Source organism: Amblyomma maculatum, chromosome 7, assembly GCF_055883805.1.
Source record: "Amblyomma maculatum isolate TAMU_Amacu chromosome 7, ASM5588380v1, whole genome shotgun sequence".
NCBI lineage: Eukaryota > Metazoa > Arthropoda > Arachnida > Ixodida > Ixodidae > Amblyomma > Amblyomma maculatum.
In genome coordinates this window covers 22,896,951-22,913,307 of record NC_139350.1, presented here as the reverse complement: position 1 = coordinate 22,913,307, position 16,357 = coordinate 22,896,951, and the positions used below count along the sequence as shown (strand labels likewise).

Here is a 16,357-nt window from a genome sequence, read left to right as displayed (position 1 = left end):
CCAATAGTAGTCGTCCGATCCCCCGCGTTCTCGCGGAGCGCGCGTTTTGCCCAATCGCAGCCTTGAATTCGAGCGCGGGAAAATTGAAAGCTGCCACGAGGCTCCCAATCGGAAGTAAGCCACGCCTCGACCGCGCCGCCGTCGCCGCCACCGAGAGTGGCAGAAGAAAGCGCAAGAATTCACAAACAAAACAAGACCAAGATGGCGGCGCTCAGTTCGGCGGGAGAGGAACGGCGTGCGCGCGCGAAGTTTGGGAATTTTCGGATCTTGCTCGCTGCTCCGCGGCTCCCGCCGCTTGTTAAATAATTAATTTCGAGTATTTCTACGGCGAGTTGGGCATTGATAATTACAGAAATAGTAGTTTATAAGACATACTACCGGAATATATAATCTTCCAAAAATCGACTGTTTCGCGATTTTTCGGTTTTCAAAGGTCGCGTCCCCCCTTAAGACGAACTCCAAGGGACCATGAAAATTGTTCGTCTTATCAGAAGTTCTAATCAGGGGTGCTTCCAAAAATGATGTTTGAGCATGCAGAGTGTGTCCAAATACCTCGTATATGAGAACAAATGAATAAAATGGCCTTTCAGGAAAATAAACTGCAATACAAGCATTTATTGGACTAATGATTGTCTACTACACTTTGTAGTAGTAAGGCGTCAGGCATTGTTGACTGTTACCCAGTCTGTTATTTTTTTTTGTGTCTGTCGTGAAAATCGACGGCCTGCTACAAAAGCAGACATCTCGCTTAACTTTTGAAGATACCCTTCAGTGCCCTCACACTGTTCAAAAAACTGCACTAAAGTGTCTAGGCAGGCATCAGCTGCATCACAGGTAACTAGTGCAGATTCAGGCATAACATTCAAGCTGTCATCTTCAGCAGCAGTTTCCGATGGTAGGTCAAGCACTTCTTCAATCAGAGCGTCCAGTGTGTCAGCCCTACACGTTTTCACACTTTCGTCAATGCTGACATACGCACTGATGTCAATGAACACACCCTTACTGCTCAGCACAGAAACAATGCTTCTATCCTCCAAGTTTGCAGTGTGGTCCTCATTTGTGGTATCGCAGTCATTCTGCACTGAGCAATCACTAAGCGCCACAAATCCTGCATGGCGGAAGGCGTTGGCAATAGTGGCTTGAGTAACCTGCTCCCAGGCGCTCGTCAGTAAGTGGACAGCACTTAACAGGTTTACTGTATACTCCTTACTGCTCTCCATGCAAATCAGCATCCTTTGCAGTAGAGAGCGACAATAGTGCCTTTTCAAGCTACTTATTACTCCCTGGTCCATAGGCTGCAGCTTCACTGTTGTATTCGCTGGTAGAAACTCCAGTCGGATGGCATGAAGTCCGGCGACGTGGCCGTGTCCGGGACAGTTGTCAACAACAATGAGAACTTTTCTCTTCTGTCTCTGGAAGTGGCGACCCATCTCTTGAAGCCACTGCTCGAAAAGTGCCTGCGTCATCCACGCTTTTGAATTAGCCATGTGACCGGCAGCGTTTTTATGTTTTTAAAGCAGCGTGGTGCTTTAGATTTGCCAATCACCAGCAACTTTAGTTTGTCAGTCCCAGTCATATTTGCGCCCACGAGGACTGTTACTCGAAGCTTGCTTCGTTTGCCCGCCACGCAGTCATCACCAGCAAATGCGAGCATTTTATTTGGGATTAGCTGGTAGAAAAGCGCAGTTTCGTCCACATTGTACATGTCTTGAGGGTCATATTCGTCCATGAGTTCATTCATCTTGTTCTGCCTCCAATCGCTGCAGACCGCTTCATCCACTGCAGCGGCCTCGCCGACAACACAACGAAAGGCCAGTCCATGCCTTTTCCGAAAACGGTCGAGCCACCCATCGCTGCACGCAAACTCGACATTCAGTCGCAGGGCAATTTCTTCCGCCTTAGCTTTCAGTAGCACTCCATTCACTGGCAAATTCGCACTGCGCGCTCTCTTCACCCAGGCAAGCAGAGCGTCTTCAAGGTCTTTGTGCATAGCTGTGCGCATCCTCTTCCGCTTCGGCGCAAACTCACCATCTTCCAAAGCACTGGTAATCCGCACTTCGTCCTTCACGATACTGCTCACGGTACTTTTCGCGATGCCGAACTTGCGCACTATTTCAGTCTTTGAAAGCCGGCCGGCGTGAACTTCGGTCAAAACTTCGGCCTTCTCACGAAGCTCAAGCGGCTTTTTTCGAGTTGTTGGCCGACTAGCCATAGTAGCAACACTGCGAACACGGCGCGCACGAAAACAAACAGCGCACACCACGAGGTGACAGCGTACAGCCTGGTAGAAAATTGCGGGACACGACGCGCACACCCGCCACGAACAATGGATCTGTGCACTGCGTAGTAGGCGTCTTTGGCGGTCAGCAAAGGCGCGGAGCTCGGTAGCACTGGCATGACACTATCACGTGATCACCATTTGGAAATGTCATTGACTGCTTTTTCTTCTCACCGTTTTTATTCCCGCGTTTCGCTAGTTTTGCTGGCCGGGCCGCGCATGCTCTTTTTTTTTTTCTCTCTCTCTTCCTCTCTGCGCTCTGTTTCGTCCTTGCCCGAGGTCGTACCAAGACAGCCGGCGCGACGCGAAACGCGAACCTACTCCTACTGTGGGGACAAAAAGAGTGAGCGGGGGAACGGTGGGAGAGGACGAGCAGCGGCACTCTTCCGCCTTCGTAGAATTGCATTTCCGATGCCGACGTGCTTGGGTCTGCGTGCGTCGGCGGCACGGATGGTCGTGGCACTGAAAAGCTTTTTTTCTTTTTTTCCGCTGAAGCGCTGCTCGGACGGTCGAGTAAGCTGCGCGGGTGGGGTGCGGCCGGCCGTGAAAATTCATCTTAACCGATTAGCGATTGCAAAGTGTTCATCTTAAGGTGGCGGTCCCACTCCAGCGGAGAAGAGATGACATTTTTAGTGATATTCATACGCCCACTGCGCCTCACTCGTTTAGTTTATAAATGTGACTTTAATATATTTTTAAAGTTTATTTCCTCTCCTTTCTAATAGTGCATTTGGTTTATAAATAGCATCAACGATGTTTAAGCTGTAAAGGAAAACACAAAAGTAAGAAATGGCTTTTCAGCTCTATTTGTCTCGGGAAAAGCAAAATTGTGCAAAATCGTTTGCACCTCGAAAAAGACCGTTAGAGGTGTTTTGAGATTAGATGTTCATGAACAAAGTTAAGCATTTTTATTACTGTGTATCGCATAGTTTATTAGCCACACGCCTGTGAAAAGTGTATAAAACAGGTAATTATACATACGATAACTTTCAAGATATGCATTCTGCTGCTGTGATTTTTTGCGCGGTTGGAGGTCGTACATAGTTCGCTTTTTCCTGAAAATATTATCTGTCTGCTTCATTTAGTGTAAAAGTTATTTGTGATCAAACTTAGCGTTTTTTTGTAAAATGGCTAAAAGTAAATGCTAAACTGTTCAAGTAATACGCTTTTATCTGTGCTGAAATTTCGCGTGGAAAACCTTTACACCTCGCTGTCAGAGGATAAGCATTGGTTTTGTTCTACGACTCTCGAGGAATGTGCACTGTCAGGGTGATTTCAGCTAATTTTTTCGGGGTTCACTTGAAGCGCGCGAGCTCTTCATGAAATATTTTAAGCATGATTGAAATGCTCCATGACTTGTTTGTTTCTGACGAATATAACTTAAAGGTTCGGGCTTTCGTTCCTTTATTCAACCGCTAATAATTATCAACTACAAAGTGTACAAAAAGCAAATAATAGTGGAATAACAGAGCCACGTATGATGAGTTTAGTAGGTAGCGCCATCTATGAAATTCCATGTGCACTAAAATGTCGCAGTTCAGAAAAATTCCGAGGATGGCGCCACAAACACCCTGAATCGAGGGGTATTTACGAGAGGGTATTGTGCTTCTACAACGTTTTTCCTCCGTCCTTTCCTTTCCATCGGGCGAGAGAGGTAAACACTGGCGAGTCGAATCGAGTGGTGGGGTCGAACTGAGGTGCAGGTGCTTCGCGCACTCAGGTGCTTCGCGCATGCGCAGTAGCGCTACTTGAAAATGGTCCCTTGACAAATGTACACTTGCTTGCTTTGAGATTTATTTATCGCCTCGAATTAAGTGTGTGATACTGTTTGTGTGCCGAAACGTTGCCAGCTAAGGCTCTCGTGCGTGCAGCTGAGGTGCGCCCCGGGTACAATCAACACTGTACCCCGGTGAACGAAACGTGCTTCTTGTCCAGTACAAGTAGTGGCTTTCGTTACTCGTTTCTAGCTTTTTTAGTAACACACATGATATATACTTGTGTTTGGCAAAAGCACGCATCTTTCTGGTCATGGGGCTGCCTCGCACGAGAAGCGAATAGCTGCTAACATGGGGAAACCGACGAACAAAGGAGGCCTCTTTCCTTCCTCAGAAACGACTAAGCGGAATGAGCAATTCAAAGAACAGCACTGTCATAATTTCAACCTAGCAGCTACAGATACATCCAGACAACGCGAAATCTCTGCATTCTTATTATCTAGTCAGTCTTACACTGAAAGTGAGGCAATGAAATCTTGCGCGTTAGAGGGTCGGTATCATGCAAACCCTCAAAGGAAAAATAAAACTTGATGCTATGGAAATTATCAAATGAGGATAAGAGGTTACGTGCCGCACAAATGTATTGCATGATATGAAGATTTTACGAGTTCAGAACAAAGATAGAAACGGTAAAAGAAATACTAAAATTCTGCTTCGCTCTGCACACATGATAAAGAATGCATCGGCTGCTAAAGTGTAGTTTATTTACTGGTATCAGCCTAACTGCATTGCTGTTTGTTTATTTTTCATATCTTAGGCAGGACAGGAAAAAAAATGTTACAAAAGTGTGAATAAATTTGACTTTGCTGCCGCAGCCGAGGGAAGAAAACAAATGGTTGGCAGGGTCGTAGTTGCTTGTAGTTTTGGAGCGCCCATCGCACCGCGCTTTTATCACAAACAACGGCACGGCGCTGGACAACGAAGAATTTGGCACTAAGCGTCTCAGGGCAAGCAGCGAAAAAAAAAAAAACGGTTCGAGCACGAACGCTGTCGGAGCTGGTTATTCCTTGTCTTAGCTCCGCCACAAAGCTATCTTCAGATGTTCGCGGTGTTAGCATATATTGTGTGGGTGTGGAATTTAGACTTTTTTTTTTTTCAGTGGCAAGAAGAAAAAATATCTTCCCCTTTCTACGATAAAATGAATAGTAGGGCACCGAACTATAACACTGCATAAATTAATATAATATAATTTCAAAGAGCGTCGCCCTAGGAGAAATTGCACGAATACTTGTACCCTCTGCCACTTTACTGGTACAGATAAGATGTTTCGACAGTCTGCCAAGTACAACTTGAAAACCTGAACATGCACAAGCATGCCTCTTCAACCTTCCTACTGAAGTTCCTATATAGCGCAAGCAGTGCAGGCTCCAAAGAAAAGAAGAAAAAATGATATAGTGGACGGCCGAAGATAATCACCAGCGTTTCAGTCATCTTTCTTTTTTTTTTTCCTAATGTTGTGTTCCGGTGATGATAGTAGTAAAGGTAACGTGCCGCAGTAGCTGCCGGGGATTTTTTCGGTGAATGGGCAAGTAGGAAACAGCCATGTGAAGCTTCTCCAATACAAAAATGTCATGTTGAATCGGGTTTTGCCACTGCGTTTCCGTCATACCCTTCACTAAAAATTGAAAAAAAAAAAAAAACGATGAGGCTCAACGCTTCTGAACCGAATGTCGAGCTTTAGCTCAAATGAGAAAAACCACTGTAATCAAGAGTTCGACGAAATGCAGTCTGATCAGGTGGTGGCATAAAAAATATACAGAGTCACTGACCAAGTCAAAGTTTCATGAAAACATACTAACGTTTCGGAAGCCCTACAGCTTCGTTGTTCACAATGGAGAAACCAGACAAAAAGCATTCGTTTATATCTTCTTCAAGACTTGATCAGTGGCCCTATATATTTTTTTTTATGAGAGAAAACACTGAATTGGTTTCCCGTTTGATGTTTTTATTTGCGCTCATTTTATTTATTTTATACGTGCATGATGTCCCGTCCTCTTCCTAGCTAATTCTGCTTCGTGAAGGGGGATATACCGCGGATTGTCCGAAGCATTACGGCGTCTACGGTAAACCGTTGATGCATTCGGCAGGGAAGCTGGTTCGGCGTTCATTTTTGCTATAATGCTCTACCTGCCTAGCATCGCCCGCTACTGCGCTTTGCCGCTGTGGCCGGGGGTGTGGAGCGTTCGGTCTAGTTTGCCCGGGCACAACGAAGACGGCGATGTTGCTATGGTGATGGCACTGTTTACGATTCTTAGAAAAACTCTCCACTCGCGCAAGTGAGCAACAGAGCTAACGCTCTAAAAGCCCGTCGGCAGGCAGAGCGTTTTCAAAAGAATGGGGCCCTTATCTCGAGTAAGGTAGATACTGTGTCACCGAGGCGTCCACTCACCCGCCGCCTCAACGCCCAATTTGTTGGCTTTATGTTTGAACCTTGTTTTGAAGCAACTCGACTTCCTGTGCTCTGAAAAATGTCCGATCATGTTAGCAAAAGTGACATAAAAGCATGTGAGAAATTCGAAGCATACAAAGAACGGGCTTCCGTTTGACCACATGAAGTGAAACCACTGTACTGCATTGGTATGGAAAAATTCACAAATTATAGCACATGCCAAATCGGACAGAACGCGATCTGATCGATGCGTCTAATCGTTTGACATTTGCAGGAAAACATTTGGTAAGCATGGGCGCTCTTGCATGGAGTAAAAATTGGGCTCTGATTATTATGTTGCAAATGTGTGAATGTACAAGTAAGTGCCACATCACGAAATTATTTACTACCAACACATGAAGCCGAAAGGTGGGCTCAACACTAAAGTATACTTGTTGCATACGTGTGTGTGCCCTGTGAAATGAGTACAATAAAGTCAGGCTCCAAGCTAATAATGAACAGTAGTCCACCCAATATATTGGTTCAGAAAGTGCATGCATCATCACGGGAAGCATATGCTACTTTTCACATCAGATTTCAGTGTCGAGTGAAATTCTGCAGGAGAAAAATGTTTCTAGCAGATTGATTGTTAAAATTTTATTCTAATTGCCTGAAAATACTGTGTTCCTTTAATTACACACACACACACACACACTCACACACATACGCGTGCGGATCGAATAAATAAAATGAGGACACTGTGTGGAGCACCCAATTGGGAGAGGGGAAGTGGCCGCCATAAGCGCCTACAAAACTGTCCCCGTTAGGTCCTTTCTTCTGGCAACCTTCCTTTACAACCCCCTCTCCCCTTCCCCCATTTCCCACATAGTTTAGTGTGAATGCGCCTCCTCAGTGCCGAAGAGAACATGAATACATGCCGGCCCCCTGCGCGATACATGGCCTCTTGGTGGATTTCACATCTATTTCGAAATATCGATTCATCTCAAAAGGAAAAAATGGGCAATCATTCACTTATTTGCACATTATAACTTACCAGCTCTAGTTTCCAAGATTGGACAAGCACGAACAAAAAATAAACAAGGGCGACTGTTGACTGAAGTTTAGCTAACTATAGCTACATTATTATATTTGTAATAACGTTTGATAAAGCAAATTTCTGTTGACCGCAAGAGCTGGCAGCTTCCACTCCAGTCAAGGAGTGTTCCGATCCCTACTATATCTATGGCATCAACAATACGCAGGTTTAGAATATGGTACCCCTACCACTTAGGGGGACAGGGTAATAGCGCGGGTGACAGTAGGAGCACAATTCTCTACTATAGTGTGCACGCTCCACTATTACTCTATCCCACTTACGGATCGGGTCGCCGTATTCTAAAGCTCGCTAATGGTCACTCGATTGCACAGCCCTAAAGACGAGGATCAAAAGAACGCAAGACAGGCGCCGACTTCAACTAAGGTTCATTGACGAAGTCTGCAGAAATAATGCCATTCGCTTTTCCTTTTCACTCGTACTAAGATTGCACTGTGCAATCATGTTGACACCCTGTTTTATTTGTGTTCAGTCAAGCTAGCCTACTGCAGTCCAGTCCAACCCCCTCACGCTCGGCGGGGAGGAGCAATCGGGTTCCTGGCTCTACAGCGGAAATTATACTTCGTCTCATAAGATATCTGCAGCACTGCGAAAGGCAGAGGAGCCTTTTCAATTGTGCTCCTAAGTGCCTCTCGCCCGTGCGCACTATAATAGAGAATTGTCCTCCTACTGTCACCCCCGCCAATTTGGGGGGGGGGGGGGGGGGCGAGAGGCGCTTAGGAGCACAATTGCCTATTGTACGCGTGATCTTGCATGGTTGGACCAGCTGGGGTGCCTCTGCCTTTCCCTGTGCTGCAAACATCTTGTGAGACAAAGTATAGGCAAGAGAGGGAAGGCTCTTGTCCCATTTTCGGTGTGCGTATTGTTCGAAGTAGTGGTGCGGTGGGGTGAAGAGGGGAGTTATATGGGGCAGCCCATGCTGCGCAGGACAGGGACAAAAGTCCTCCCCTTCTCTGCCTGGACACTGATGTGGAGCCGCAAAAACTTTTGAAAGTCCGCGCAGCAACACAAGAAAAGCCTTCAGGCAGCGCAAGTCGAGAGGGCTGGGTGGCTGGGTACTCAATTCCTCAGTCATGGATTAGTGGCGTAGCCTGGTGGCAGAATCTGAACTACTTCCAAGATGGCGACCGTGTAACCGCCACCTTAAGCGGATTTTTTTTGTATTGACTCTATGGGGAACCAAACAAACGACCTCCACTGTTCATCTTAACCGAGGGTTCATCTTAAGTGAGTTCATCTTAACGGGAGTCTACGTATCATCGGCAATCTCGCACAAACTTCGCAATAAAATAATCTGCAGCAAAAAAAAAAAAAAAACGCCGTCCCGCACGCGCGGAACGCACGAACGACTGACCCGCGTACGGCACACAACACAGGAAGAAAAAAACGCAGGCAGATAGGCCTGCTGGCTACTGCGTAATAAACCATAACTTTATGGTGGCGCTAGGAGCTGGTACTAGATGTGCTGATGATGATAGCTACAGCCCGCGGACCATACACACAGAAACGGCAGTTTCTGTTTCACGCGAGAGTTGCATGCTGCGGCGGTGTTAATTTTAGCCGAATTCGTAATACTGATGTTCCAAAATTATAGAAGAAATAAAATACGTTCTTTATTTTGAAATTTGTAATTCTGAAATAGTTTTATATTGAAAACATAGCAAATCTGCCGGGGATTCCTGAAAAATTTGTTAATGTGTTGTTCATAGTAACGAGATTTCACTGTATCATGTTCTTTGCCAATTCTTGTCATTCATTTTTTTTTCTTTGTCCTCTATGTTTCTTTGATGACATTATTTCCTTCTCCATATGTATCGTGTTTTTAAGCACGGCTGTGCGACCCAACTCAGGCTTAGACTAGCCTGTTTGCGTTGTATTTCTTGGTTTGAGGAAGTGAAGCTTTTGTTATAATTTATTTTATGATTATTATTATTATTCATGCAGTACCGACAGCACTGGCATTGAGGCATTATTATAGGAGAGGATATTATGTGCACAAAATAAGCACCTACATAGGATAAATTAGAACTGTGTAGATGATGCAGTTTATTAAGCAATAAAAAAAAAGTACCATGTAAGCTTGGTAATGAGGCAAGAAAAAAAATCAACTGCTTGAAAAGGGACCAACCTGATGCAGAAGAAAAAAATAAGTTTCAAAATACCTCAAGCTTTAGAGATACAGAAAATTTGGAAATTGGAAAGAAGGGGCACAAAGTAGACGTTTAAATACAGGACTTGGACTATGGCATTCATTTTAACAGGAGGTCTTGCAGAGCTCCTGGGAAGGATGTGGCATTGGAGGTAGTAATTTGCGCTGGAAGATTGTTCTGCTTATATATGTTCATGGAGAAAAAAAAAAGTTATTTGAATCACTCATACTCACGGACCTATAGATCTTATGCAAAGTAGTGCCATCTACTGGAGGAAATCCGAAATGAGCAAGCGACGCCATGTTGGGGGATTGCGGTCACAGATTTGCCTGGTGCAGTATGCACGAGCGGCTTTCTCGGTTTGGCGAACCTTTTATTTTAAGGTTTATGAGGGAAGTAATGAGTGACAAGAGGACCTAGTTGTGTTGCTCACATTTAACTTGAGCACAGCTGAGAGGCAGTGGTTCTGTTTTTCAACAACTGCTGATTACATTTGAAACTATCACTATCGCCGAGTTCACTTCGTTTGAAGGCGCAGGTTCACATAGTTTGCTTTGAAAGTCTTCAACTGACTGTGTGCTGCCTGATCGCTGTCATCACCACCGTGGTGGCACCACGTGACATCTGGTGAATGTGCCCGAATGGCAGTCTCTTGTAGTTACATTAGCACAAGCATATCAGAATGGAGCTAAATATACTATTTGGTAATATGCATTTCAATGGGAAAATTTTAAGTAGTAATGTAGTATTTTACCTCAGGTTCAGACTATAGTGAAAAATGTATTAAATATTTGTGATGTTAGGCTTATAATTCGAAAAGAAAAAACATTCCCGAAATTCAGAAATGTACAAAGCTTTCATCGCATCAAACAGTGCGAAAATACATGGGGACTGAAGAAGAGACGACACAGGACGAGGAGTGCTGACTCTCAACTTGAGAGCCAACTTGAGGAGTTTAGAGTCGGCGCTCGTGCTGTGTCGTCCTTTCTTTAGTCCCCGTGTTTTCTTGCGCTGTTCGATGCGATGAATCATTTGCAACTCGCTCAAATCTCTCTACTTCCACATTACAGAGCTTTGCTTGTTTCATTGCATAAGCGCATCAAAGTTTCAATGCTTTGATATTGGCAGATACCTCAAGCTACAGGAAATTGTTTTCTGCCTTATAGAAGCAGCTATTTTGGGGATGTTACAAAAGGTGTTTTTTGCCTCCAAACATATTTATTGAAAAACTGGTGAAAAGTACCGTATAAACCGTGTATAAGTTGAGTGGGAATATAGGTCGACCCCCTTACCTTGAAGTGAAAAAAAAACAAAAAGAACCAAAAATTGCTGAAACGCATTTATTTAAAACATCGGCTGCGTCCCTGCATCAGCGGAGCTATGGTCTCACTCCGAAATTTCAGCAGCGTCGTCAGAAGATGACTCTTTGTCGCTCGCCATCTCCCACAGTGCGTCGTCCTCAGTTCCGTCAAGCTTGTTGCTTAAGCAGCACTTCTTGAATGCTTTCTGGACCATAGCATCTGGCAAAGAAGACCAGGCCGACAACACCCAGCTGCAGACGGTCGCAAGCGGAGGCTTTCGCAGGCGGCCTGTCGGCATTTTCAGATTGACGCTGGACATCCACCCATTGTATTCCCGCCGCACTCTGTCCTTAAATGGCTTGTTGAGTACGACATCGAGTGGCTGAAGGGTGGACGTCATTCCACCAGGAATGACAACGAGGTCCGTCCTAGCTTCGCTGAGCGCACGCTTTACTGATTCGGTCAGGTGACCGCGAAATGCGTCCAGAACCAGCATGCTCCGACGACTCAGCAGTGCACCGGGCCGGCGATTCCACACCACATGGATCCAATCAACCATCATGGCCTCGTCCATGTAGCCTTTTTATTAACGTGCACCACAATACCTGACGGGAAAGCTTCCTTTGGCATGGTCTTCCTTTTGAAAATCACAAAAGGCGGCAGCTTTCTGCCATCAGCTGTGCATGCAATCATGACAGTGAAGCGCGAGTGCTCACTTCCTGTTGACAGAAGTTTCGCCTCTTAGGCGCCGCGTTCGTTGACCGTTGTAGACGAAGGCATGTCGAACCACACTGGGGTCTTGTCGGTGTTTGCAATTTGTCCCAGCATGTAGCCGTGCTCTTCTCAAAGCCGAATTACAAACCGCTGGAAGCTGACGAGCTTATCAGCAAACTCCTCCGGCAGCTTCTGGCATACTGATGTGCGCCGGCGGAGGAAAAATCCCTTGCGCCTCATGAAACGGCGCACCCATGACTTCGGTGCGCTGAACTCTTCTCGATGCAGTCCGGCTTCACGCGCGAGCTCCAGAGCTTTGCAGCGAATCGAATCCACAGTCACGGGTAGTGAGCGCGCACGAAGCTGCCGCACAAAGTCCGCAAGTGCGTCCTCAAGTTGTGGGTGCACTGCACGACGTCCACGAACGGACATTTTGCTCGGTTTGCACGCGAACAGCTCACCTTTTTGTCCGCGCCAATACCGCACGCTCTTTTCTGAGACGCCAAACTGGCGCTGAGCGGCCATGTTGCCGTTCGCTTCGGCGAACTGTATAACTTTCTTCTTGAAAGCCACAGTAAACTGCCTCCGCGTGCCGCTATTCATTGCTAACGCACGTGGTCGAACGAAACAGCACACGCGAAGACTAACACGCCAGTGACTGAAAACAAAACTGCAAGTAACCACGTTTGGATGTCGACACGGCTTCGGCTGTCCATTCGCATGCAGGCACGCTAGACGTTGCCAGACTGTGACTCACATTCTGCTAAAGACCGCTATATAAGACGAGGGGCGACCTTAGCTTGCTTTTTTTAAGAAAAAATCTCTACTTATATTCCGGTTTATATGGTACATGTTCTTTTCAAAAAGGCACAATTTTAATCCAGTAGGAACGAAAACGACTGTGGAATTTAAGAAAGATATGTTGTAAGTATCATAAAATAAAATATTCGTTTTTATTGGGGGGTGCGGAAATTTTTTAGGTCAATACGCACACGCATGGAGGACTGCACATAGGGCGAAGTTGGAGCCTACATGCATTGCTGCAGTTGTTTTGCAGTGTTCGTTTTGATTTCTGTCAGAGCCTAAAAACTATCCATCTCTGTTAGCAGTGGACAAGAAAAAAACGTACAGCTGAAGCATCAAGCTCAAAGCCAGCCTGCACAACTGCACTGCATCGAGTGAAGTGCACGTGTTTGGGCACTTAATGACACTATTTCATTTTCATAGTTCATGACAGCATTTGCGTGGTCGAGGCCTATCAAAGAGCTTGCAATCCAGCGAAATTGATATGTGAGGGCTAAGCAGGCTATGTGTCATCATGAACGCTGTGTGCCTGGCGGCATTTCACAGCCGGCGTTCTGCCTTCAGCTGTCGCAGAGGGGCATGGAAGGGATGATCCCACTAGCGTTGCTGCTGAGGTTGCTGTTCTTATGTCCATTTCGCAAGCCGCCTTGTTCCGATTTGTCAATGTCTTGCCTCACCGTTAATCGGCCACTGACATAACTCCTCCAATAATGGGGTATTCACCTTATGCCTTTTCATGGCAGCATTCAGTAGCAGCAGAGGTATAGCTGCTGTGCGGATGGAATTTCAATGTGTCATTCTAGGTTGTGTGTATATGGTGCCACCTTGGCGATCTATGCAGGTTGACAAGCCCACCACCCCAGGTAACCGTGGGGCTGCAGCATTTCTGCATGGAGTCACCGATGAAATGAAGCAAGAGCACCGACAGCGGTTGTTTTCAAGCACCAAAGACGATGTCATTGCAGCAGTCAAGAGGTACGTGAGAAACAGCTAGAAGTTACAGACACATTGTTGTCTTGCCCACTACACTGTTGCATGCACAAGGAACTAGTCACCAACCTATTTTTCGGACTCTATGGGCCCCGGGGAATGGTCTGAATAATCACAGTGAATAATATTCGTGCACTTGAAAAAATCATTTTTGCAAATTTCACCACTCTCCATGTTTCACTTGTAAGCGATAATAGAGTTATAAAATGTGCGATTCTCTACCACAATCTGCATTCTTGCACACTGAGTGGCGTGATCTGATATGGCAGGTCGCCAGTGCGCACACAGTGATCGGTCCCGAAACGGCAGGCTCGCGCACCTCAGAGAAGCATGCGGCTCCCCAATCCAATTGCAATGGAGCCCTAAGAAACAGATCACTCTGTGCTATCTCTGATTAGACTATTTCAGCCTGAGTCATGCTTTCGTCATGTCCGCACCGCTTTACCTCATGAGACAAGTATGAAACGGCTGCAAGCCAGACATAAATCAATGCATGCGCCATGTGAAGCAGTAGCATTCTGTTTCCATGGGTAACAACTGTCGTAAGGACCCTGAGATGGAACAGACAGGAAGAAAACGAATGGAACAAGTGCTCTTTATACCCTTTCACGGCCACGACTCTGCAGGAGGCGACATCGTTGAAGCCGCAATGAACGCTGCACATGTCCCATTTTGAATACAACCATGGTCATTGCTGCTTTTTGTGCCCGTAAAAACTGGTTGCTTGCGAAAGCGATGCCCGCTCACTTCTATATCACACTAAAAAAATTACAAGAGTTCAACGCTGGTGAACTAAATATTGAGCGAAAGCATTAGCTGCGGGTGACCAAGCGTTCTTCTTCTCTTTTTCTTCTTCCTCAGCCCATATATAAAGCCCCGCTTTAACCAAGCCGTATGAACGTGCCTTAGTGGCCTATAGGGGTAACCTGAATGCCAGGGTCCTAGCAGGCTGATTCTAACATAACCGTCCCATGTGAAACGAGAGACCCAAGTTGGCAGCTCCTGCCAGCTCACATATAAAGGCTCGCTTTAACCAAATCGTATGAATGTACCTGACGTCACGTATCACGTGAGCACCAGCTGTGCCTCTAGCACGCCACGCCGACCGCTTTTGTGTCACGTGGGGTGTGACGTCACGAGCTGTGCCGTGGCTGCGACCGCGCTATGCCGACCGCTTGAGTTGGTGGCCCAGCTCTTACCCTAGTGTCACGTGGGGTGTGACGTCACAGCGTCATGTGGGTGCGGCCGCGCTACGCCGACCGCTTGAGTTGGTAGCCCAGCTCTCACCCTAGTGTCACGGGGGGTGTGACGTCACAGTGTCACGTGGGTGCGGCTGCGCCACGCTGAAGGCTCTAAACCTAGAGTAGTATTGCTTTCGCAATAAAACTATCTCCACAATATTGCCAACGCTTATTTTGGTCCGGAAAATCAAACTTTCAGACTCCACTGTCCAAAACATCTGTCGTGAATATGAACACATACCTATGGGGTTCGTGACAGTTACCGAATGAAGTCTGAAATATTGCGCAAGTCTGAATTATTGGAGTCCGAAAAATCGGTTGACTACTGTATGCCGTGTCTCATCAGTTCCTTGCAGCGCTGTGGAGGCTAGAAGACCTCCTCAACCAATCATCAGAGTCTGTTAAGCATGTTCCTCCATGCTGCATCGTCTGCTTGTGGTGCATGCATGTATAGTAGCATAAGGGTATAAATAGACGTTCTCTGTGTACCAGATCTTGGAAAAACAGGAAGTTTTACAGTGTCGTTTTGCATGATGGTACGCTTTTTGTCACTTGGGCACATTTAGTTCAGTGTATGCAAACGAAGCTGCAGTGGCGACATTAGTTTGTGGTGACATCTGGCTTATTGGAGTGAAACCATTTTTGTACACCGACTTTCTTCTTTAGACCTAGGGCAGACAAAGTGATCACTCAAAATAAAAAAATAAAGGGAATTCAACACTCGTGGATGTTGCTGAAGTTGTGATGAAGTTAAAATGAATGCCCGGGGCACACTCATGATGATTGAATGCACTGAAAAATTCACTAACAATGACGAGCTGACTATGATGTGAGATGGCCTGCTTTGAAACGCTCCACCATGTTGACAACATGATTTTAGCATATGTAAGAGCCGCAAACACTAAACTCGGAAGTAGTGTATGAAAGAGCACTGAACAAGGATTGAGGGGGAGCCTCAGTTTGCAAGCCAAGCCAACGTTTGAACAAGGAGACTTGTCTTTGCAGCTTTTTGTCCAAACTTTAGCTCACCTTGCGAACTGAGCCTCCTCCTCTACCCTTTTTCAGTGCTCTTTCATACTGTGTGGCCATCTTTGTTCTCTCATTCTACCCTTGATGTAGTGTATGTAGCACCAGGGCACATAGAGCCTCAATTTGAAACAGCATTTTGCGAATGCACACTTTAAAGCATGTTATTCCATGTACTGACATGCTCATTTTATAGTGGCACTGCATTCCACATTATCAGAATGTCACCTCTACACTCATTGCAGCTTTGGTAGCACTGCAATGAACTACTAAGATAGAATACAGTCGAACCCGGTTATATCGAACCCGGATATATCGAATTTTCGTTATATTGAACTCACAGAATATCCCCTTGAAAATCCCATGTAAAAGTATAGGAAAGCCGCGTCATATATCGAACTTAATTTCACCGGTCGTTCGATATATCGAACTCCGCACCACGCACTGGAAAGTGTGCCTTCCCCAAAGACGAACGCATCACCCTTGGCCATTTGCCGCGTGACGTTTTCAAGCCACGCGCGGAAGGAATGAGAGGGGACAGTTCGGCGACGGCTGGTCTGGGCTGCAGTTATCTGCAGTTATCGTTTCCCGCGCGC

General features: G+C 46.0%; 1 protein-coding gene across 1 annotated transcript in view; it reads left to right on the top strand.

Annotated features, from left to right (window-relative positions):
* The window catches only part of LOC146182820 (presequence protease, mitochondrial), a 187,102-nt gene that overhangs the window by 140,170 nt on the left and 30,575 nt on the right, over positions 1-16,357 (top strand). The window contains exon 26 of the mRNA XM_084608927.1: positions 13,346-13,479. Coding sequence (XP_084465053.1) covers positions 13,346-13,479 — 134 coding nt within the window. The remainder of the gene's footprint in view (positions 1-13,345; positions 13,480-16,357) is intronic.